At 48.9% G+C, this 25,193-nt stretch overlaps 1 protein-coding gene across 1 annotated transcript in view; it reads right to left on the bottom strand.

Annotated features, from left to right (window-relative positions):
* Nucleotides 1–2,061: 2,061 nt before the first annotated feature.
* The window catches only part of acap1 (ArfGAP with coiled-coil, ankyrin repeat and PH domains 1), a 56,907-nt gene continuing 33,775 nt past the window's right edge, over nt 2,062–25,193 (bottom strand). Inside the window, exons 12-22 of the mRNA XM_055630950.1 lie at nt 24,198–24,298; nt 20,737–20,845; nt 18,716–18,915; nt 15,565–15,634; nt 14,113–14,207; nt 12,326–12,507; nt 10,287–10,489; nt 8,515–8,624; nt 5,354–5,464; nt 4,731–4,792; nt 2,062–2,614 (exon numbers count right to left, since the gene is read on the bottom strand). Coding sequence (XP_055486925.1) covers nt 2,511–2,614; nt 4,731–4,792; nt 5,354–5,464; nt 8,515–8,624; nt 10,287–10,489; nt 12,326–12,507; nt 14,113–14,207; nt 15,565–15,634; nt 18,716–18,915; nt 20,737–20,845; nt 24,198–24,298 — 1,347 coding nt within the window. The 3' untranslated portion in view covers nt 2,062–2,510. The remainder of the gene's footprint in view (nt 2,615–4,730; nt 4,793–5,353; nt 5,465–8,514; nt 8,625–10,286; nt 10,490–12,325; nt 12,508–14,112; nt 14,208–15,564; nt 15,635–18,715; nt 18,916–20,736; nt 20,846–24,197; nt 24,299–25,193) is intronic.

Raw genomic sequence — 25,193 nt, 5'->3', positions numbered from 1 at the left:
TAAAGGATTTCCCCCTTATCCTTAAACTGTGTGACCCCTTGTCCTGGACTTTACCAACATCGGGAACAATCTTCCTGCATCTAGCCTGTCCAACCCCTTATAGAATTTTGTAAGTTTCTATAAGATCCCCTCTCAATCTCCTAAATTCTAGAGAGTATAAACCAAGTCTATCCAGTCTTTCTTCATAAGACACAAGACTCATTGTTTAAATAAAACCCAGACGTACTTTATATTAAAAAATGATTTATTTTTTTCCAAAAACTCTGAAGCAAAGCTCTAATCTAACATAAATATATCACAAAATATTGCAATGAAAAGATTTCCCTGAAAATTAGATCACTGTCATCCCGAACATGGCATTTATCCAAACGACACGTGGATTTCGGAATCTAATGTACGCGGCGTTGGGGGTCTCGGACAATTAGGGGGCAGTGCGGAGAAGGGCCCGTCTCGCTTGGTCACTTTTTCCCCAACGTCATCGACCGACGTGTCGGGCTCGGTCGAATGATTTTGAACGTTTCGAAAATCTAGCGGCAAAAACCAAAAAACGTCGCGACATTCGCGGGGGGCGGCGCGCGCCGTTACGTGGAGACGCCGCGGGTTTATCGGCGATCGGATACGGTCAGTCCAAGATGGCGGTGGACGCCGGAAAAAAAAACTCCAAAGTGGGACAGGGGCAGAGAGGCTCAGAAGTAAAAGTAATGTCACTTTATTCACGACTTGAAGTCGGCTTGGATCTGACATTGAGATCGGAGAAGGGATTGGGGTTTTTTCCCCCCAGATGGAGCCAAGGGGGTCTTGGCACATTGGAAGACGCATGTAGGCGTGGATGAGGATGAGAAGTCCTGCCTTGGATGCGGGGGGAATTGATGCATCTGCTGCCGAAGTGGATGAAGTGATGGATAGTTGAGAAGGTTGGATCGCGAGGTTGAGCAGGGCTGGGTTTCTATTCCATGGAGCGCAGGAGGACAAGGGGAGATCTTAGGGAGGTGTGCAAAATCTTGAGAGTTATAGATCGGGTAGACGTTTGCCCAGAGTAGGGGAGTCGAGGACCAGAGGACACAGGTTCAAGGTGAAGGGGAAAAAGATTTTAACAGGAATTCGAGGTTGACAAAAATGCTGGAGAAACTCAGCGGGTGAGGCAGCATCTATGGAATAGATGACGTCACGTATTACTTCGGATCAGTCCGAAGAAGGGTCTCGACCCGAAACGTTACCTCTTCCTTCACTCCATAGATGCTGCCTGTCCCGCTGAGTTCCTCCAGCATTTTTGTCCACCTTCGATTTTTCCAGCATCTGCACAGTTCTTTCTTAAACATAGGGGTGGATTTCACACACACACAGAGGGCGGTGGGTGTATGGAACGAGCTGCCAGAGGAGGTAGTTGAGGCTGGGACGAGCCCATCGTTTAAGAAACAGTTGGACAGGTGCATGGATAGGACAGGACAGGCTTGGAGGGATATGGGCCAAGCAGGTGGGACTATAAGGGTTTTGGCCCGAAACGTTGCCTATTTCCTTCGCTCCATAGATGCTGCTGCACCCGCTGAGTTTCTCCAGCATTTTTGCGTACCAGGTGAGACTATGGTTGACCAGGGAGCTGAGGGAGAGCTGGGAAGGGGTGGAGTAGGTAAGGACTACCTGAAATTAGAGGAGTCAATGTTCATACCGCATCTGCAGTTCCTTCTTAGATGCATAGAAACATAGACAATAGGTGCAGGAGTAGAGGCCATTCGCCCCTTCGAGCCTGCACCATTCGCCATTCAATGTGATCACGGCTGATCATCCAACTCAGTATCCCATCCCTGCCTTCTCTCCATACCCCCTGATCCCTTTAGCCACAAGGGCCACATCTAACTCCCTCTTAAATATAGCCAATGAACTATGTGGCCTCAACTACCTTCTGTGGCAGAGAATTCCACAGATTCACCACTCTCTGTGTGGGAACAAAAATGTTTTTCTCATCTCGGTCCTAAAGCACTTTTGTCTACCTCCAAAGATGTGAGGGTTTGTAGGTTAATTGGCTTTGGTAGTATCTGTGTGTGTGTGTGAAAAAAAAAAATGTTTTTCTCATCTCGGTCCTAAAAGACTTCCCTCTTATCCTTAAACTGTGTGTGTGTGTGTGTGTGGCCCCTTGTTCTGGACTTCCCCAACATCGGGAACAATCTTCCTGCATCTAGCCTGTCCAACCCCTTAAGAATTTTGTACGTTTCTATAAGATCCCCCCTCAATCTCCTAAATTCTAGCGAGTACAAGCCGAGTCTATCCAGTCTTTCTTCATATGGAAGTCCTGACATCCCAGGAATCAGTCTTCAAATTATTCAGTCTATTCGAGAAGGGCTGAAGTGCCTGTTTCCACACTGTATCACTCTATGATTCGAGAAGAGAATTCAACTCCTCATTGCGATATTAGATCTGCTGGACATTCTGTCTTGCTTTACGTTCTAGGGAGCTGAGGGAACAAGCGGAGGAGAAGGAGGCCATTCTCTCGGGTGTGGGGCAAGGTGAGGACTCTATAGAGTTGAGGTCCTGAACTCGTGGATCCGTTTCAATTTCTCCGGGTTGTTCGAAGCCATCTGAGAGAAATCTCTGAATATATCATTGTAGGTTTCGTCTCCTGAGCAAAGGGGAAGTAAAGAGAGGGAACGGGATCAGAACAAAAACACAGCATTCATATTTACCTGACTTTTCTCAGCGGTGTAGAAAATAGGTGCAGGAGGAGGAGGAGGCCATTCGGCCCTTCCAGCCAGCACCGCCATTCATTGCGATCATGGCTGATCGTCCCCAATCAATAACCCGTGCCTGCCTTCTCCCCCATATCCCTCGACTCCACCTTGAGCCCTATCTAACTCTCTCTTAAATCCATCCAGTGACTTGGCCTCCACTGCCCTCTGTGGCAGGGAATTCCACAGATTCACACAACTCTCTGGGTGGAAAAGTTTCTCCTCATCTCAGTCCCAAATGGCCACAGATTCACACAACTCTCTGTGTGGAAAAGTTTCTCCTCATCTCAGTCCCAAATGGCCACAGATTCACACAACTCTCTGGGTGGAAAAGTTTGGGTGGAAAAGTTTCTCCTCATCTCAGTCCCAAATGGCCACAGATTCACACAACTCTCTGGGTGGAAAAGTTTCTCCTCATCTCAGTCCCAAATGGCCACAGATTCACACAACTCTCTGGGTGGAAAAGTTTCTCCTCATCTCAGTCCCAAATGGCCACAGATTCACACAACTCTCTGGGTGGAAAAGTTTCTCCTCATCTCAGTCCCAAATGCCCACAGATTCACACAACTCTCTGGGTGAAAAAGTTTTTCTCCTCACCTCAGTCTTAAATGACCTCCCCTTTATTCTAAGACTGTGTGTGGCCCCTGGTTCTGGACTCGCCCAACATTGGGAACATTTTTCCTGCATCTAGCTTGTCCAGTCCTTTTATAATTTTATATGTTTCTATAAGATCCCCTCCCCCTCATCCTTCTAAACCCCGGTGAATACAAGCCTAGTCTGTTCTCCGACACAGCAGGAGTCCCGGGTTCGATCCCGACTACGGGCGCTGTCTGTACGGAGTTTGCAGGTTCTCCCCGTGACCTGCGTGGGTTTTCTCCGCGATCTTCGGTTTCCTCCCACACTCCACAAAGACGTGTGGGTTTGTAGGTGAATTGGCTTGGTGTAAAATGTTAAAATTGTCCCTAGTGGGTGTGGGATGGTGGGGATCGCTGGCCAGCACGGACCCGGTGGGCCGAATGGCCTGTTTCCGCGCTGTATCTCTAAAACTAACGCTAAAACTTAGCCGAAGAAATGAATAAACATAGAAACATAGAAATTAGGTGCAGGAGTAGGCCATTCGGCCCTTCGAGCCTGCACCGCCATTCAATATGATCATGGCTGATCATCCAACTCAGTATCCCGTACCTGCCTTCTCTCCATACCCCCTGATCCCTTTAGCCACAAGGGCCACATCCAACTCCCTCTTAAATATAGCCAATGAACTGGCCTCAACTACCCTCTGTGGCAGACAGTTCCAGAGATTCACCACTCTCTGCGTGAAAAAAGTTCTTCTCATCTCGGTTTTAAAGGATTTCCCCTTTATCCTTAAGCCGTGACCCCTTGTCCTGGACTTCCCTAACATCGGGAACAATCTTCCTGCATCTAGCCTGTCCAACCCCTTAAGAATTTTGTAAGTTTCTATAAGATCCCCTCTCAATCTTCTAAATTCTAGAGAGCATAAACCAAGTCTATCCAGTCTTTCTTCATAAGACAGTCCTGACATCCCAGGAATCAGTCTGGTGAACCGTCTCTGCACTCCCTCTATGGCAATAATGTCCTTCCTCAGATTTGGAGACCAAAACTGTACGCAATACTCCAGGTGTGGTCTCACCAAGACCCTGTACAACTGCAGTAGAACCTCTCTGCTCCTATACTCAAATCCTTTTGCAATGAAAGCTAACATACCATTCGCTTTCTTTACTGCCTGCTGCACCTGCATGCCTACCTTCAATGACTGGTGTACCATGACACCCAGGTCTCGCTGCATCTCCCCCTTTCCCAATCGGCCACCATTTAGATAATAGTCTGCTTTCCTGTTTGTGCCACCAAAATGGATAACCTCACATTTAAACGCTGAATAACCCCCTGAATGATAACAGCAGCCATGTTCTCCACTGGAGCTGGTAACTTGGTACTGAGTCGAATATCCCACCATGAATGGGACTTAGCATCCGATGCAAGTTCACTGACCTGACTGTCCGAACACTCCCTCTGCTTCCCGCATCTCCTCATTCATTTTAGCAAGTCGTAGCCTGAAACACAAAGAGTCACAGAGTGATACAGTGTGGAAACAGGCCCATCGGCCCATCTTGCCCATACTAGCCAACAATGCCCCAGCTACACTAGTCCCACCAGCCTGCAATTTGGCCCATATCCCACCAAACCCGTCCTATCCATGTACCTGTCTATCTGGGATAGTCCCAGCCTCAACTACCTCCTCCGGCAGCTCGTTCCAGTTTGGGGTCAAAGCAGGGAACCAGGCCCTTTGGCCCATCGAGTCTGTGCTGTCCAGCGATCCCCGCACACTAACACTATCCTACACACACACACTAGGGACTATTTACATTTACACCAAGCCAATTGGATGATCAGCCATGATCATATTGAATGGCGAATGGTGCAGGCTCGAAGGGCCGAATGGCCTCTACTCCCGCACCTATTGTCTATTATAAATAAATAAATACAGGAGATGGGCCGCTGATTGGGAGCAGTGTGGAGTTGTTACAGAAACTTAAAATGCCACCTGTCGATATCTTGGGTACAGTAGCGACTGGGCAGTGCCAAGGAATAAGGGGTGAACAAAATATACTTACAAGGTGACAATGTCTGCATTCGCTGTGTCGATGGCTATCGTGATCGGGTTCTTCCCGTTTTCATCCACTGCAGTTTGACTGGCCCCTCTTTTTAAGAACAGGCAGACGAGACTTCCAAAAACAAAATCAAAAAGAAAAATCAGACTGTAATCAAACATGGCCTGTAAAAGTGGAATGTAACACACCATATAACCATATAACAATTACAGCACGGAAACAGGCCATCTCGGCCCTACAAGTCCGTGCCGAACAACTTTTTTTTCCCTTAGTCCCACCTGCCTGCACTCATACCATAACCCTCCATTCCCTTCTCATCCATATGCCTATCCAATTTATTTTTAAATGATACCAATGAACCTGCCTCCACCACTTCCACTGGAAGCTCATTCCACACCCGCCACCACTCTCTGAGTAAAGAAGTTCCCCCTCATGTTACCCCTAAACTTCTGTCCCTTAATTCTGAAGTCATGTCCTCTTGTTTGAATCTTCCCTATTCTCAAAGGGAAAAGCTTGTCCACATCAACTCTGTCTATCCCTCTCACTATTTTAAAGACCTCTATCAGGTCCCCCCTTAACCTTCTGCGCTCCAGAGAATAAAGACCTAACTTTCTCTGTAAGTTAGTTGTTGAAACCCTGGCAACATTCTAGTAAATCTCCTCTGTACTCTCTCTATTTTGTTGACATCCTTCCTATAATTGGGCGACCAAAATTGTACACCATACTCCAGATTTGGTCTCACCAATGCCTTGTACAATTTTAACATTACATCCCAGCTTCTATACTCAGACACCTCCACACACTGGATCACTGGAGTTTAGATGGATGAGGGGGAAGGGGGTGGGGGATCTTATAGAAACATGCAAAATAATAAAAGGACCTGGACAAGCTAGATGCAGAAAAAATGTTCCCAATGTTGGGCGAGTCCAGAACCAGGGGCCACACACACAGTCTTAGAATAAAGGGAGTACAGAGAAGGTTCACCAGACTGATTCCTGGGATGTCAGGACTTTCATATGAAGAAAGACTGGATAGACTCGGCTTGCACTCGCTAGAATTTAGAAGATTGAGGGGGGATCTTATAGAAACTTACAAAATTCTGAAGGGGTTGGACAGGCTAGATGCAGGAAGATTGTTCCCGATGTTGGGGAAGTCCAGAACAAGGGGCCACACACACAGTTTAAGGATAAGGGGGAAATCTTTTAGGACCAAGATGAGAAAAACATTTTTTTTTCACACACAGAGAGTGGTGAATCTGTGGAATTCTCTGCCACAGAAGGAAGTTGAGGCCACACAGTTCATTGGCTATATTTAAGAGGGAGTTAGATGTGGCCCTTGTGGCTAAAGGGATCAGGGGGTATGGAGAGAAGGCAGGGATGGGATACCGAGTTGGATGATCAGCCATGATCGTATTGAATGGCAGTGCAGGCTCGAAGGGCCGAATGCCCTCTACTCCTGCACCTAATTTCTGTTTCTATGTTTCTAGTAAAGGGGGGAGGCCATTTAAGACTGAGGTGAGAAAAAACTTTTTCAGTTGTGAATTTGTGGAATTCTCTGCCACAGAGGCCAAGTCACTGGATGGATTTAAGAGAGAGTTAGATAGAGCTCTAGGGGGCTAGTGGAGTCGGGGGATATGGGGAGAAGGCAGGCACGGGTTATTGATTGGGGACGATCAGCCATGATCACAATGAATGGCAAATGGTGCTGGCTCGAAGGGCCGAATGGCCTCTACTCCTGCACCTATTCTCTATGTTTCTACACTGTAGAGCAGACTAATAACTCACGCTACCAAAAACAAGAATAGAATTAATAGATAATCGACAATAGGTGCAGCGGAAGGAATGATAACTAGCCGAGGAATATCGGCTAAATGTTGTCTTGGCACGGGGGTGCAGCTGGTAGAGTTGCTGCCTCACAGCGCCAGAGACCCAGGTTCGATCCTGACTGCAGGCGCTGTCTCTACGGAGTTTGCATGTTCTCCCCGTGACCTGCGAGGGATTTCTCCGGATTCCTCCCACACTCCAAAGACGTGCAGGTTTGCAGGTTAAGACTGGATAGACTCGGTTTATACTCTCTAGAATTAAGAGATTGAGAGAGGATCTTATAGAAACTTACAAAATTCTTAAGGGGTTGGACAGGCTAGATGCAGGAAGATTGTTCCCGATGTTGGGGAAGTCCAGGACAAGGGGTCACAGCTTAAGGATAAGGGGGAAATCCTTTAAAACCGAGATGAGAAGAACTTTTTTCACGCAGAGAGTGGTGAATCTCTGGAACTCTCTGCCACAGAGGGTAGTTGAGGCCAGTTCATTGGCTATATTTAAGAGGGAGTTAGATGTGGCCCTTGTGGCTAAGGGGATCAGGGGGTATGGAGAGAAGGCAGGTACGGGATACTGAGTTGGATGATCAGCCGTGATCATATTGAATGGCGAATGGTGCAGGCTCGAAGGGCCGAATGGCCTCTACTCCTGCACCTAATTTCTATGTTTCTATACCGAGTTGGATGATCAGCCATGATCATATTGAATGGCGAATGGTGCAGGCTCGAAGGGCCGAATGGCCTCTACTCCTGCACCTAGTTTCTATGTTTCTAATAAAGGGGAGGCCATTTAAGACTGAGGTGAGAAAAAACTTTTTCAGTTGTGAATTTGTGGAATTCCCTGCTACAGAGGCCAAGCCACTGGATGGATTTAAGAGAGAGTTAGATAGAGCTCTAGGGGGCTAGTGGAGTCAGGGGATGTGGGGAGAAGGCAGGCACGGGTTATTGATTGGGGACGATCAGCCATGATCACAATGAATGGCGGTGCTGGCTCGAAGGGCCGAATGGCCTCTACTCCTGCACCTAATTTCTATGTTTCTATACTGAGTTGGATGATCAGCCATGATCATATTGAATGGCGAATGGTGCAGGCTCGAAGGGCCGAATGGCCTCTACTCCTGCACCTAATTTCTATGTTTCTATGTTTCTATGTTAATTGGCTGGGTATAAATGTCCCTAGTGGGTGTGGGATGGTGTGAGTGTGTGTGTGGGGATCGCCGGTCGGGCTAGCACGGACCCGGTGGGCCGAAGGGCCTGTTTCCGCGCTGTATCTCTCAACTAAAGCTAAAAGGTGATGATTCAGTGACTTGGTAGCGTTAAGGCGTGTGTTGGTGCCAGTTTGACTTACCCGGTGTGCCCATGGATGGTGGCATGGTGCAGAGGCCCGCGTTTGTGCGTGTCCACCAAGTTAACATGGGCACCGTTCTGTAGCAGGAACTCGCAGGCCACCAAGGAGCCCTGGGGGAGGGAGAGAGAGGAGAGACAGAATGGGACAAACACATCCAAGTTCACTCCAGTCATCAGCTTATTCCCAGCTGTTGAAGCAATGGCCAAGAAAACACACCAATGCCTCTACTTCCACAGAAGGCTTACGGGCCTGTTCCACGCAACTCAAAACCTCCGCCACTGTACGCGTTCATTCCAAGAGCTCTCCCGAGTTTGCCCCGATTCGAACTCAGCTATAGACAATAGACGCAGGAGTAGAGGCCATTCGGCCCTTCGAGCCTGCACCATTCGCCATTCAATATGATCATAGCTGATCATCCAACTCAGTATCCCATCTCTGCCTTCTCTCCATACCCCCTGATCTCTTTAGCCACAAGGGCCACATCTAACATCTAAGGATAAAGGGGAAATCCTCTTAGAAGAACTTTTTTCACGCAGAGAGTGGTGAATCTCTGGAACTCTCTGCCACAGAGGGTAGTTGAGGCCACTTCATTGGCTATATTTAAGAGGGAGTTAGATGTGGCCCTTGTGGCTAAGGGGATCAGGGGGTATGGAGAGAAGGCAGGTACGGGATACTGAGTTGGATGATCAGCCATGATCATATTGAATGGCAGTGCAGGCTCGAAGGGCCGAATGGCCTACTCCTTCACCTATTTTCTATGTTTCTATGTTTCTATGTTTCTAACTCCCTCTTAAATATAGCCAAATGAACTGTGTGGCCTCAACTACCTTCTGTGGCAGAGAATTCCACAGATTCACCACTCTCTGTGTGGGGAAAAAAAATGTTTTCCTCATCTCGGTCCTAAAAGATTTCCCTCTTATCCTTAAACTGTGTGTGTGTGTGTGTGGCCCCTTGTTCTGGACTTCCCCAACATCGGGAACATGTTTCCTGCATCTAGCGTGTCCAAGCCCTTAAAACAATCTCATATATGTTTCAATGAGATCCCTCTCATCCTCCTAAACTCCACAGAGTGTACAAGCCCACAGCCGCTCCATTCTCTCAGCATATGACAGTCCCGCCATCCCGGGAATTAACCTGGTGAACCTACGCTGGGCTCCCTCAATAGCAAGAATGTCCTTCCTCAAATTAGGGGAGCAAAACTGCACACAATACTCCAGGTGTGGTCTCACTAGGGCCCTGTACAACTGCAGAAGGACCTCTTTGCTCCGATACTCAAATCCTCTTGTTATGAAGGCCAACAGGCCAAAACTGCACACAATACTCCAGGTGTGGTCTCACTAGGGCCCTGTACAACTGCAGAAGGACCTCTTTGCTCCTAGACTCAAACTGCACACAATACTCCAGGTGTGGTCTCACTAGGGCCCTGTACAACTGCAGAAGGACCTCTTTGCTCCTAGACTCAAACTGCACACAATACTCCAGGTGTGGTCTCACTAGGGCACTGTACAACTGCAGAAGGACCTCTTTGCTCCTAGACTCAAACTGCACACAATACTCCAGGTGTGGTCTCACTAGGGCCCTGTACAACTGCAGAAGGACCTCTTTGCTCCTAAACTCAAATCCCGCCATCCCGGGAATTAACCTGGTGAACCTACGCTGGGCTCCCTCAATAGCAAGAATGTCCATCCTCAAATTAAGGGGACCAAAACTGCACCTATTGTCTATTGTCTATTGGTTCATTGTTGGGGTGGGGGAATAGATTGCCCTTATACCGGTGTAACGGCCTGGATGAGGGGAGTTTTGTTCTCGTCTGCAGTGTTGACCCAGTTGACATCGGCCCCATGGGCTAGTGCATCGGCCATGACAGGCAGGTTCTGGAGGGCAGCCGCACGATACAGTAGGGCCCCTGGATGGAGATCTCGCAGCTCCTCACAGCTCTTGCCCTCGTCAGCCGAGGGGCCCTTGTCATTCATGTCTGCGAAGGAGAAAAGAGGAAGGTGTGAAGGAAGGGAGTAGGCATGCAGGTGCAGCAGGCAGTGAAGAAAGCAAATGGTATGTTAGCATTCATAGCAAAAGGATTTGAGTACAGGAGCAGGGAGGTTTTACTGCAGTTGTACAGGGTCTTGGTGAGACCACACCTGGAGTATTGCGTACAGTTTTGGTCTCCTAATCTGAGGAAAGACATTCTTGCCATGGAGGATTTGAGTATAGGAGCAGGGAGGTTCTACTGCAGTTTGTACAGGGTCTTAGTGAGACCACACCTGGAGTATTGCGTACAGTTTTGGTCTCCTAATCTGAGGAAAGACATTCTTGCCATAGAGGATTTGAGTCTAGGAGCAGGGAGGTTCTACTGTGCAGTTGTACAGGGTCTTGGTGAGACCACACCTGGAGTATTGCGTACAGTTTTGGTCTCCTAATCTGAGGAAAGACATTCTTGCCATGGAGGATTTGAGTATAGGAGCAGGGAGGTTCTGCTACTGCATTTGTACAGGGTCTTAGTGAGACCATACCTGGAGTATTGCGTACAGTTTTGGTCTCCTAATCTGAGGAAAGACATTCTTGCCGTAGAGGATTTGAGTATAGGAGCAGGGAGGCTCTACTGCAGTTGTACTGCAGTTGTACAGGGTCTTGGTGAGACCACACCTGGAGTATTGCGTACAGTTTTGTTCTCCTAATCTGAGGAAAGACATTCTTGCCATGGAGGATTTGAGTGTAGGAGCAGGGAGGTTCTACTGCAGTTGTACAGGGTCTTGGTGAGACCACACCTGGAGTATTGCGTACAGTTTTGGTCTCCTAATCTGAGGAAAGACATTCTTGCCGTAGAGGATTTGAGTATAGGAGCAGGGAGGTTCTACTGCAGTTGTACGGGGTCTTGGTGAGACCACACCTGGAGTATTGCGTACAGTTTTGGTCTCCTAATCTGAGGGAGGACATTCTTGCCATAGAGGGAGTACAGAGAAGGCTCGCCAGACTGATTCCTGGGATGGCAGGACTTTCATATGAAGAAAGACTGGATAGACTCGGCTTGTACTCGCTAGAATTTAGAAGACTGAGGGGGGATCTTATAGAAACTTACAAAATTCTGAAGGGGTTGGGTAGGCTAGATGCAGGAAGATTGTTCCCGATGTTGGGGAAGTCCAGAACAAGGGGTCACACAGTTTAAGGATAAGAGGGAAATCCTTTAGGACCGAGATGAGAAAAACATTTTTTTTTCACACACACAGAGAGTGGTGAATCTGTGGAATTCTCTGCCACAGAAGGTAGTTGAGGCCAGGCTATATTTAAGAGGGAGTTAGATGTGGCCCTTGTGGCTAAAGGGATCAGGGGGTATGGAGAGAAGGCAGGGATGGGATACTGAGTTGGATGATCAGCCATGATCATATTGAATGGCGAATGGTGCAGGCTCGAAGGGCCGAATGCCCTCTACTCCTGCACCTAATTTCTATGTTTCTATGTTTCTAGTAAAGGGGGGAGGCCATTTAAGACTGAGGTGAGAAAAAACTTTTTCAGTTGTGAATTTGTGGAATTCCCTGCCACAGAGGCCAAGTCACTGGATGGATTTAAGAGAGAGTTAGATAGAGCTCTAGGGGCTAGTGGAGTCAGGGGATATGGGGAGAAGGCAGGCATTGAATGGCGAATGGTGCAGGCTCGAAGGGCCGAATGGCCTCTACTCCTGCACCTGTTGTCTATGTTTCTATGTTTCTATGTTTGGTCAACGGGAGTTGTTTTTTTAAACGTGCGCTAGAAATGAAATTGACTTGAAGTGATCGTGAATGTGTCGTTTCAATATCACGGGCGCCCCGTATCTTACCTTTCCCCCGAGACCTCAGGAAGGGTTTGGGTGGTTTTTCCGGCTTAGAGGGTTTATCCAAGGTGCTGGATCGCGGGTTTGGCTTCGAGTAGCTTTTGTGCAAACGGGCGGCACTCTCCGGAAACTTCTGGATGAATTTCTTCCCCACGTACTTGGCCCGGATCCAGGCCTCCTTCTCCTGCCTGTGTAAAGAACGGGGAGAGGGGGTCGTTTACCGTGACCGCGGTTCGGTTTCAGCGTCGCACGCACGGTGGCCCAGCGGTAGAATTGCCGCCTTTTACGGCGCCGGTGGACACGGGTTCGATCCTGACCGCGGGCGCAGTCTGTACGTTCTCCCCGTGACATAGAAACATAGAAATTAGATGCAGGAGTAGAGGCCATTCGGCCCTTCGAGCCTGCACCGCCATTCAATATGATCATGGCTGATCATCCAACTCAGTATCCCATCCCTGCCTTCTCTCCATACCCCCTGATCCCCTTAGCCACAAGGGCCACATCTAACTCCCTCTTAAATATAGCCAATGAACTGTGTGGCCTCAACTACCCTCTGTGGCAGAGAGTTCCAGAGATTCACCACTCTCTGTGTGAAAAAAGTTCTCATCATCTCGGTTTTAAAGGATTTCCCCCTTATCCTTAAGCTGTGACCCCTTGTCCTGGACTTCCCCAACATCGGGAACAATCTTCCTGCATCTAGCCTGTCCAACCCCTTAAGAATTTTGTAAGTTTCTATAAGATCCCCTCTCAATCTTCTAAATTCTAGAGAGTATAAACCAAGTCTATCCAGTTGACATGCGTGGGTTTTCTCCGAGATCTCCAATTTATAGACAATAGACAATAGAAACATAGAAACATAGACAGTAGGTGCAGGAGTAGAGGCCATTCGGCCCTTCGAGCCTGCACCGCCATTCAATATGATCATGGCTGATCAGGTGCAGGAGTAGAGGCCATTCGGCCCCTTCGAGCCAGCACCGCCATTCAATGTGATCACGGCTGATCATCCCCAATCAGTACCCCGTTCCTGCCTTCTCCCCTGACTCCGCTATCTTTAAGAGCCCTATCTAACTCTCTTGAAAGCATCCAGAGAACCGGCCTCCACCGCCCTCTGAGGCAGAGAATTCCACAGACTCACAACTCACGACTCCCCTAACTTTAAAGGTGGACAAAAGTGCTGGAGAAACTCAGCGGGTGAGGCAGCATCTTTGGAGCGAAGGAAATAGGCAACGTTTCGGGCCGAAACCCTTCTTCGGATTTCTTCCGCTATCTTTAAGAGCCCTATCTAGCTCTCTCTCGAAAGTATCCAGAGAACCGGCCTCCACCGCCCTCTGAGGCAGAGAATTCCCACAAATTCACAACTCTCTGGGTGGAAAAATGTCTCCTCTTCTCAGTCCTAAATGGCCACAGATTCACCACTCTCTGGGTGAAAGAGTTTTTCCTCGTCTCCGTTCTAAATGGCCGACCCCTTATTCTTAAACTGCGTGTGTGTGTGGTGTGTGTGTGTGTGTGTGTGTGTGTGTGTGTGTGTGTGTGTGTGTGTGTGTGTGTGTGTGTGTGTGTGTGTGTGTGTGTGTGTGTGTGTGTGTGTGTGTGTGTGTGTGTGTGTGTGTGTGTGTGGCCCCTGGTTCTGGACTCCCCCAACATTGGGAACATGTTTCCTGCCTCTAGCGTGTCCAAAAACCTTAATAACCTTATATGCTTCAATGAGATCCCCTCTCATCCTTCTAAACTCCAGAGTGTACAAGCCCACAGCCGCTCCATTCTCTCCAAACTAAATGGATCTAAATCCTTACCGATGTTGCCCAGGGTGAGGTTTTTTCACCGTCATCTCTTCAATTCGAGCCTCGTAGATCTGGTTAATGTTCTTGTTCCCAAGTTCGCACATCAGCTGTTGGCGAGAAAGCAAGCAGAATGGTCAAGGGCTGAGGAGGGGGTGGGAAACTGGGCAGAGAGGGGGGGGGGAGGGGGGAGAGAGAGGGAGGGGGGGGAGAGAGGTGGGAGAGAGAGAGGGGGGGGAGAGGGGGGGGAGAGGGGGAGAGGGAGGGAGAGGGGGAGAGAGAGAGGGGGAGAGAGAGGGGGAGAGAGGGGAGGGAGAGAGAGGGGGAGAGAGAGAGAGGGGGAGAGAGGGGAGAGAGAGAGGGGGAGAGAGAGGGGGAGAGAGAGGAGGGAGAGGAGAGAGAGAGGGGGAGAGAGAGGGGGAGAGAGGAGGGGAGAGGCGATAGAGGGAGAGAGGGGAGAGGAGAGGGGGGGAGAGAGGGAGAGGGAGGAGAAGGAAGGGGGAGAAGAGAGAGAGAGAGAGAGAAGGGGGAGAGAGAGAGGGGAGGGAGAGAGAGGGCGGAGAGAGAGGGGAGGGAGGGGAGGGGGAGGGGGGGAGGGGAGGGAGGGAGAGAGGGGAGGGAGGGAGAGAGGGGAGAGAGAGGAGGGAGAGAGAGGAGGGGAGAGAGGAGGGGAGAGAGGAGGGGGAGAGAGGAGGGGAGAGAGGAGGGGGAGAGAGAGGGGAGAGAGGAGGGGAGAGAGGAGGGGAGAGAGGAGAGAGAGAGAGAGGAGGGGGAGAGGGAGAGGGAGAGGGAGAGAAGGAAGGGAGAGAAAGGGGGAGAGAAAGGGGGAGAGAAAGGGGGAGAGAATGGGGAGAGAGATAGAAGGGGGAGAGAGAGAAAGGGGGAGAGAGAAAGGGGGGAGAGAGAGAGGGAGAAAGAGAGGAGTTAGGGGATGAGGGAGAGAAGGGGGAGAGAGAGAGGAGAGAGAGTGGGGAGGAGGAGAGAAGGGAGTGGGGATGGAAGGGAGAGATGGAGAGGTAGAGGAGAGGAGAGGAGGAGAGAGGGGAGGAGAGAGGAGGAGAGAGAAGGGAGAGAGAGGAGAGAGAGGGGGGGGGAGAGAGAGGGAGTTTTGTTTGGAGATACAGCATGGAAACAGGCCCTTCGGCCCAACGAGTCCACACCAACCAACGATCCCTGCCCACCAACACTACCACACACACACACTAGGGAAATTTACATTTGCACCAAGCCAATTAACCTACAATTTTTGGAGTGTGGAAGGAAACCGAAGATCTCGGAGAAAACCCATGGGGGTCAGGGGGAGAACGTGCAAACTCCGTACAGACAGCGCCCGTAGTCGGGATCGAACCGGGGTCTCCGGCGCTGCATTTGCTGCGAGGGAGGAACTCCACCGCTGTGCCGCAAGTAGGGAATGATCAGGAAAAGGGATATTCAATGTCAGACGCGACCTTGTTAGGGAATTCTCACCTTCAACAATTCTGGTTCCCAGGAATCAAGGGTCAACGAGCGGACTTTGGAAAAATGGACCCCGAGGCTTCTGCCGAACGCAAGAGAAAATAGTTAGTTCCCACCTTTTCATAGAGGCAGAGAGTCAAATCATCATCACCATCATCATCATCATCAACATCATCACATCATCAACACATCATCATCATCAACACATCATATTGCACATCAACACATTGCCCAACGCATCACCGGTCCCCCGCTCCCCTCCGTTGCGTCTGTCCAAAGCAAGCGCTGTCTGCGGAGGGCGCTCAGCATCGCCAAGGACTGCTCTCACCCCAACCATGGACTGTTTACCCTCCTACCATCCGGGAGGCGCTACAGGTCTCTCCGTTGCCGAACCAGCAGGTCGAGGAACAGCTTCTTTCCGGCGGCTGTCACTCTACTCAACAACGTACCTCGGTGACTGCAATCACCACCACCCCCCCCCCCGGACACTTATTTATATATTATTTTTTTTTTAAATTCAAATCGTTTGCTATGTCGCTCTTCAAGGGAGATGCTAAATGCATTTCGTTGTCTCTGTACTGTACACTGACAATGACAATTAAATTGAATCTGAATCTGAATCTGAATCTGAATCAACACATCATCATCAACACATCATCATCAACACATCATCATCAACACCATCATCATCAACACATCATCATCATCACACATCATCATCAACACCATCATCAAACACATCATCATCATCAACACATCATCATCATCAACACATCATCATCATCATCAACACATCATCATCACCATCATCATCATCATCACCAACACATCATCATCATCAACACATCATCATCATCACACATCATCATCAACAACACATCATCATCAACACCATCATCATCACCATCATCATCACCACCATCATCATCACCATCATCAACAACACCATCATCATCAACACAACACCATCAACAATCACCAACACACACATCAACAACCATCAGTCATCACAACATCATCATCAACACAACACCAAACACACCAACACCAACATCATCATCAACACACTCATCATCAACAATCATCATCACCACCACACAACACACCATCAACACATCATCAACACCACATCATCACATCATCATCATCATCATCACCATCATCATCACCACCATCATCAACACCATCATCATCAACACCACCATCATCAACACCATCATCATCAACACCATCATCATCAACACCATCAACACCATCATCATCAACACCATCATCATCAACACCATCATCAACACCATCATCATCATCAACATCATCATCAACACCATCATCACACAACATCATCATCAACACACTCATCATCATCAACACCATCATCATCAACACCAACACCATCAACACCAACACCATCACACCATCATCATCAACACCATCATCATCAACACATCATCATCATCATCATCATCATCAACACATCATCATCATCAACACATCATCATCAACACATCATCATCATCAACATCATCATCATCAACACATCACTATCAACACCAACACCATCAACACCAACATCATCAACACCAACACCATCAACACCAACACCATCAACACCATCATCATCAACACCATCATCATCAACACCACATCATCATCATCAACACCAACACCATCAACACCAACACCATCAACACCAACACCATCAACACCAACACCATCAACACCAACACCATCAACACCAACACCATCAACACCATCATCATCAACACCATCATCATCATCACATCATCATCATCAACACATCATCATCATCATCATCATCACATCATCATCATCAACACATCATTAACACATCATCAACACATCATCAACACATCATCAACATCATCATCATCAACATCAACACATCATCATCATCATCACATCATCATCATCAACACATCATCATCAACACATCATCATCAACACATCATCATCAACACATCATCATCAACACATCATCATCATCACACATCATCATCATCATCAACACATCATCATCAACACATCATCATCAACACATCATCATCACACATCATCATCAACACATCATCATCAACACATCATCATCAACACATCATCATCAACACATCATCATCAACACATCATCATCATCATCATCACATCATCATCATCGAAACATAGAAACATAGAAACATCAGTCTCCCTACCTGCTTCCACTACCTGCAACCTCCGGCAACCACCTGCAACCTCTGGGAACCGCACGGGAACCTTGTGTGGGGCGCAAAGTCTCCAGAGGTTTCCGTTCAGGTGGGACAGGGGCATAAGTCTGTGTGTGGCCCCTGGTTCTGGACTCGTCCAACATTGGGAACATTTTTCCTGCATCTAGCTTGTCCAGTCCTTTTCTAATTTTATATGTTTCTATAAGATTCCTGCCACTCATCCTTCTAAACCATATAACCATATAACCATATAACCATTACAGCACGGAAACAGGCCATCTCGGCCCTACAAGTCCATGCCGAACAATTTTTTTCCCCTTAGTCCCACCTGCCTGCACTCATACCATAACCCTCCATTCCCTTCTCATCCATATGCCTATCCAATTTATTTTTAAATTATACCAATGAACCTGCCTCCACCACTTCCACTGGGAGCTCATTCCACACCGCCACCACTCTCTGAGTAAAGAAGTTCCCCCTCATATTACCCCTAAACTTCTGTCCCTTAATTCTGAAGTCATGTCCTCTTGTTTGAATCTTCCCTATTCTCAAAGGGAAAAGCTTGTCCACATCAGCTCTGTCTATCCCTCGCATCATTTTAAAGACCTCTATCAGGTCCCCCCTTAACCTTCTGCGCTCCAGAGAATAAAGACCTAACTTGTTCAACCTATCTCTGTAACTTAGTTGTTGAAACCCAGGCAACATTCTAGTAAATCTCCTCTGTACTCTCTCTATTTTGTTGACATCCTTCCTATAATTGGGCGACCAAAATTGTACACCATACTCCAGATTTGGTCTCACCAATGCCTTGTACAATTTTAACATTACATCCCAGCTTCTATACTCAATGCTCTGATTTATAAAGGCCAGCAAACTCCAGTGAATACAAGCCCACTGCAGCATCTGGTGTCAACGTTTGATTTAAACCAGCGGGACACACTTGCCTGTGGATCCCTGAGCATTCGATGCAGAGAGTGATACCCAGATTGATGCTGGCCCATTCGGGCTGCGGTTCGTTGCAGTCACAGCACTGGGCGTTGCCGGGGATGCCCTGCACCTGCTCCAGCGCCTTCTCCTTCACCGGCCTGGCCTCCGCCGCGAAGTCGAACATCCCCGGAGACATGGTGGCCGAGCGCTCCGTCTTCTGGGGGAGAGGAGAAGTGGCAAACATGGCCGCAACATGGTCAGAACTCCGCCTCCACCGGGGAGAACGTGCAAACTCCGCACAGGCAGGCGCACGGAGTCAGGATCGGCTTGTCACTTGTACTGAGGTGAGGTACAGTGAAAAAGCTCTCTCCCCCTCTCCCTCTCCCCCCCTGTCTCTCTCTCCATCTCTCTCCCTCCTTCCACTCTCACTCCCTCTCTCTCCTAATCTTTGGAGTCCTAATCTCTCTTCTCTCTCTCTCTCCTCTCTCTTTCTCCTTCTCTCTCTCCTCCTCTCCCCTCCTCTCCTTCTCTATCTCCCCTCCTCTCTCCTTCTCTCTCTCTCTCTATATCTCCCTCCCTCCTTCTCTCTCTCTCCATCTCTTTCTCTCTCCTCTCTCCTTCCCTTTCTCACTCTCTCTCTCTCCCTCTCTCTCTCTCTCACCATCTCTCTCTCCCTCTCTCCTAATCTCTCTCTCCTTCTCTCCCTCCCTCTCTCCATCTCCCATTGTCTCCCTCTCTCTCTCCCCCTTCCCCTCATCTCTCTCCTTCTCTCTCTCCTCCTCTCCCTCTCTCCTTCCCTCTCACCATCCCTCTCTCCTTCTCTCTCCCTCTCTCCTTCTCCCTCTCCATCTCGTCGAGACCCTTCTTCGATCGCCTCTTGGTAGATTTAGTTTAGAGATACAGCCCGGAAACAGGCCCTTCGGCCCATCGAGTCTGTGCCGTCCAGCGCCCCCCCCCCCCCCTATCCTACACCCACTAGGGACAATTTTCGATACTACCAAAGCCAATTAACCTACAAACCCTCACATCTTTGGAGGTAGACAAAAGTGCTTTAGGACCGAGATGAGAAAAACATTTTTGTTCCCACACAGAGAGTGGTGAATCTGTGGAATTCTCTGCCACAGAAGGTAGTTGAGGTCACACAGTTCATTGGCTATATTTAAGAGGGAGTTAGATGTGGCCCTTGTGGCTAAAGGGATCAGGGGGTATGGAGAGAAGGCAGGGATGGGATACTGAGTTGGATGATCAGCCGTGATCATATTGAATGGCGAATGGTGCAGGCTTGAAGGGCCGAATGGCCTCTACTCCTGCACCTATTGTCTATGTTTCTATGTGCTGGAGAAACTCAGCGGGTGAGGCAGCATCTATGGAGCGAAGGAAATTGGCGACGTTTCGGGCTGAAATCGGAGTGTAGGAGGAAACCGAACACTAAGTTACAGAGATAGGTTGAATAAGTTAGGTCTTTAGTCTCTGGAGCGCAGAAGGTTAAGGGGGGACCTGATAGAGGTCTTTAAAATGATGAGAGGGATAGACAGAGTTGATGTGGACAAGCTTTTCCCTTTGAGAATAGGGAAGATTCAAACAAGAGGACATGACTTCAGAATTAAGGGACAGAAGTTTAGGGGTAAATATGAGGGGGAACTTCTTTACTCAGAGAGTGGTAGCGGTGTGGAATGAGCTTCCAGTGGAAGTGGTGGAGGCAGGTTCATTGGTATCATTTAAAAATAAATTGGATAGGCATATGGATGAGAAGGGAATGGAGGGTTATGGTATGAGTGCAGGCAGGTGGGACTAAGGGAAAAAAAAAAATTTGTTCGGCACGGACTTGTAGGGCCGAGATGGCCTGTTTCCGTGCTGTAATTGTTATATGGTTATATCTCGGAAAAACACGGAATCACACAGGTCACGGGGAGATAGCGTGCAAACTCCGTACAGACAGCGCCCGTGGCCGGGATCGGACCCGGGTCTCCGGCGCTGCGAGGCAGCAGCTCCACCCGCTGCGCAATGGTGTCCGCCCCGTAATGAGCGATCCCCGTACCGAATAGCTGTCCTCTCGGCTCTCGTTGAACGCAGTCGCGATACTGGACTGCACGGCTTGGATCCACGCTTGCTGGAGTTTCTCAGAGTCCGCTTGCAGCATGCAGCTTCTGTAGAGAGAGAGAGACGGAGGAATGGGTTGTAAACTTGGATTCCAAGCTTCAGGTAAACATAGAAACATAGACAATAGATGCAGGAGTAGAGGCCATTCGGCCCTTCGAGCCTGCACCATTCGCCATTCAATATGATCATGGCTGATCATCCAACTCAGTATCCCATCCCTGCCTTCTCTCCATACCCTCTGATCCCCTTGGCCACAAGGGCCACATCTAACTCCCTCTTAAATATAGCCAATGAACTGTGTGGCCTCGACTACCCTCTGTGGCAGAGAGTTCCAGAGATTCACCACTCTCTGTGTGAAAAAAGTTCTCCTCATCTCGGTTTTAAAGGATTTCCCCCTTATCCTTAAGCTGTGACCCCTTGTCCTGGACTTCCCCAACATCGGGAACAATCTTCCTGCATCTAGCCTGTCCAACCCCTTAAGAATTTTGTAAGTTTGTATAAGATCCCCTCTCAATCTTCTAAATTCTAGAGAGTATAAACCAAGTCTATCCAGTCTTTCTTCATAAGACAGTCCTGACATCCCAGGAATCAGTCTGGTGAACCGTCTCTGCACTCCCTCTATGGCAAAAATGTCCTTCCTCAGATTTGGAGACCAAAACTGCACGCAATACTCCAGGTGTGGTCTCACCAAGACCCTGTACAACTGTAGGTAGATGTCTTATCCTTGCTATTGAGGCAGTGCAGCGTAGGTTCACCAGAATGATCCCTGGGATGGCGGGACTGTCATATGAGGAAAGATTGAAAAGACTAGGCTTGTATTCACTGGAGTTTAGAAGGATGAGGTGGGGGGGGGGGGGGGGGGATCTTATAGAAACATATAAAATTATAAAAGGACTGGACAAGCTAGATGCAGGAAAAATGTTGGGCGAGTCCAGAACCAGGGGCCACACACACAGTCTTAGAATAAAGGGGAGGTCATTTAAAGACTGAGGTGAGAAAAAATCTTTTTCACCCAGAGAGTTGTGTGAATTTGTGGCCATTTGGGACTGAGATGAGGAGAAACTTTTTCACCCAGAGAGTTGTGTGAATCTGTGGAGGCCAAGCCACTGGATGGATTTAAGAGAGAGTTAGATAGAGCTCTAGGGGCTAGTGGAGTCAAGGGATATGGACAGAGAAGGTTCACCAGACTGATTCCTGGGATGTCAGGACTGTCTTATGAAGAAAGACTGGATAGACTTGGTTTATACTCTCTAGAATTTAGGAGATTGAGAGGGGATCTTATAGAAACTTACAAAATTCTTAAGGGGTTGGACAGGCTAGATGCAGGAAGATTGCTCCCGATGTTGGGGAAGTCCAGGACAAGGGGCCACACAGTTTAAGGATAAGGGGGAAATCCTTTAAAACCGAGATGAGAAGAACTTTTTTCACACACAGAGAGTGGTGAATCTCTGGAACTCTCTGCCACAGAGGGTAGTCGAGGCCACAGTTCATTGGCTATATTTAAGAGGGAGTTAGATGTGGCCCTTGTGGCTAAGGGGATCAGGGGGTATGGAGAGAAGGCAGGTACGGGATACTGAGTTGGATGATCAGCCATGATCATATTGAATGGCGGTGCAGGCTCGAAGGGCCGAATGGCCTCTACTCCTGCACCTAGTTTCTATGTCTATGTTTCTATGACTATCCTTGATCGGACTTTGCTGGCTTCACCTTGCACTAAACGTTATTCCCTTATCCTGTATCTGTACACTGTGGACGGCTCGATTGTAATCATGTGTTGTCTTTCCGCTGACTGGTTAGCACGCAACAAAAAGCTTTTCACTGTACCTCGTTACACGGGACAATAAACTGAACTCAGGTGTACAAAAATGCTGGAGAAACTCAGCGGGTGAGGCAGCATCTATGGAGCGAAGGAATAGGTGACTTTTCGGGTCGAGAAAGGGACTGGCCCCTTTAAGGTCAAATTTCTTCCGTAGATCCCGGCACGATCTTCTGGTAGGCGGCGCGACTCTCGTCAGCAGCGGCCTCTGCAGCCCGTCTGCGTTTTTATTATTTTTGTCTATGTTTATATGTAGTTTTTGTTATTTTTTGTTGGTGTATGTGTGTGTGGGGGGGTGGGAGGGAGGGGGTAACTTTTAAATCTCTCCCTGCACGGGAGACCCGACCTTTTCTTTGTCGGGTCTCCGTTGTCGTTGGGGCTGCAACGAGGAGCGGCCTCCAACAGGAGAAGACCGGGGACTCTGGTGCCGACGACTCTCCTCACCTCACCGTCGCGGAGCTGGCCGAGTCCGGAGTGGTGGTGGAGCGGTGGTGGAGCGCTGCTGCTGCTGCTGCTGCTGCGGCCCGACCTCCGGAGATTCGGAGGCTGCAACTGCGGGTCTGGCGGACGGCGGCACCGGGAGCCCGCGGGTCCCTGGAGGGAGACCGCTTTTCAGGGCTCCCGCAACGGCGACTTCTCCCGCCCGAGTTGCGGGGTTGAAGAGCTCCTGGAGCGGGGCCTGATATCACCGCCCCGCGCGGCTTGGAATGGCCGCGGGACTCTGCGAGCGCACGCCGGGGGCTCTAACACCAAGACCCGGTGTGCGACCTCGCACCACCCGGCGTGGCTTTAATGGCCGCGGGACAATCGCCATCGCCAGCCGGGGGCTTTGACTTTGACTCTGACATCGGGGGGGAGAGTGCAGTGGAGAGATAAGTTTTTTGGCCTTCCATCACAGCAATGTGATGGATGTTTATGTAAATTATGTTGTGTCTGGGGTCTATTTCCAGACTGATTCCTGGGATGTCAGGACTGTCTTATGAAGAAAGACTGGATAGACTTGGTTTATACTCTCTAGAATTTAGAAGATTGAGAGGGGATCTTATAGAAACGTACAACATTCTTAAGGGGTTGGACAGGCTAGATGCAGGAAGATTGTTCCCGATGTTAGGGAAGTCCAGGAGAAGGGGTCACAGCTTAAGGATAAAGGGGAAATTCTTTAAAACCGAGATGAGAAGAACTTTTTTCACGCAGAGAGTGGTGAATCTCTGGAACTCTCTGCCACAGAGGGTAGTTGAGGCCAGTTCATTGGCTATATTTAAGAGGGAGTTAGATGTGGCCCTTGTGGCTAAAGGGATCAGGGGGTATGGAGAGAAGGCAGGGAAGGGATACTGAGTTGGATGATCAGCCATGATCATATTGAATGGCGGTGCAGGCTCGAAGGGCCGAATGGCCTACTCCTGCACCTAATTTCTATGTTTCTATTTGTTTGTAATGTATGGCTGCAGAAACGTCATTTCGTTTGGACCTCAAGGGGTCCAAATGACAAATAAATTGAATTGAAGTGAGAGAATCTTGTCTTAATCCCGTCTAAAATGGCAGATAGAAGGAGGAACAGTCAGCGGATTGAAGTCGGCACTCACTTCGACGGGGAAACGACTTCGAAACAGAAGCGACGCTCGCAATCGGTCCCATTCTTCACGGTACACAATCGGAGATCTTCCACAACCACCGTCAGATTGTCCTGCAAGACCACAAAGAACGGGGAGAAAATATGGCTTCAGTCGAGGGCGGTGCAGCGGGTAGGGCTGCTGCCTCACAGCGCCGGGGACCCGGGTTCGATCCCACCTACGGGCGCTGCACGCTCTCCCCGTGACCTGCGCGGGTTTTCTCCGGGAGCTCTGGTTTCCTCCCACACTCCAAAGACGTGTGGGTTAATTGGATTTGAGTGTAGGAGCAGGGAGGTTCTACTGTGCAGTTGTACAGGGTCTTGGTGAGACCACACCTGGAGTATTGCGTACAGTTTTGGTCTCCTAATCTGAGGAAAGACATTCTTGCCATAGAGGATTTGAGTAGAGGAGCAGGGAGGTTCTACTGTGCAGTTGTACAGGGTCTTGGTGAGACCACACCTGGAGTATTGTGTACAGTTTTGGTCTCCTAATCTGAGGAAAGACATTCTTGCCATAGAGGATTTGAGTAGAGGAGCAGGGAGGTTCTACTGCAGTTGTACAGGGTCTTGGTGAGACCACACCTGGAGTATTGTGTACAGTTTTGGTCTCCTAATCTGAGGAAAGACATTCTTGCCATAGAGGATTTGAGTATAGGAGCAGGGAGGTTCTACTGCAGTTGTACAGGGTCTTGGTGAGACCACACCTGGAGTATTGTGTACAGTTTTGGTCTCCTAATCTGAGGAAAGACATTCTTGCCATAGAGGATTTGAGTATAGGAGCAGGGAGGTTCTACTGCAGTTGTACAGGGTCTTGGTGAGACCATACCTGGAGTATTGCGTACAGTTTTGGTCTCCTAATCTGAGGAAAGACATTCTTGCCATAGAGGATTTGAGTCTAGGAGCAGGGAGGTTCTACTGCAGTTGTACAGGGTCTTGGTGAGACGGCATATTGCGTACAGTTTTGGTCTCC

Source organism: Leucoraja erinacea, unplaced genomic scaffold (assembly GCF_028641065.1).
Source record: "Leucoraja erinacea ecotype New England unplaced genomic scaffold, Leri_hhj_1 Leri_58S, whole genome shotgun sequence".
Classification (NCBI taxonomy): Eukaryota; Metazoa; Chordata; class Chondrichthyes; order Rajiformes; family Rajidae; genus Leucoraja; species Leucoraja erinaceus.
Note: the sequence above shows the minus strand (reverse complement) of the source record. Positions and strands in the feature narration are given on the sequence as shown.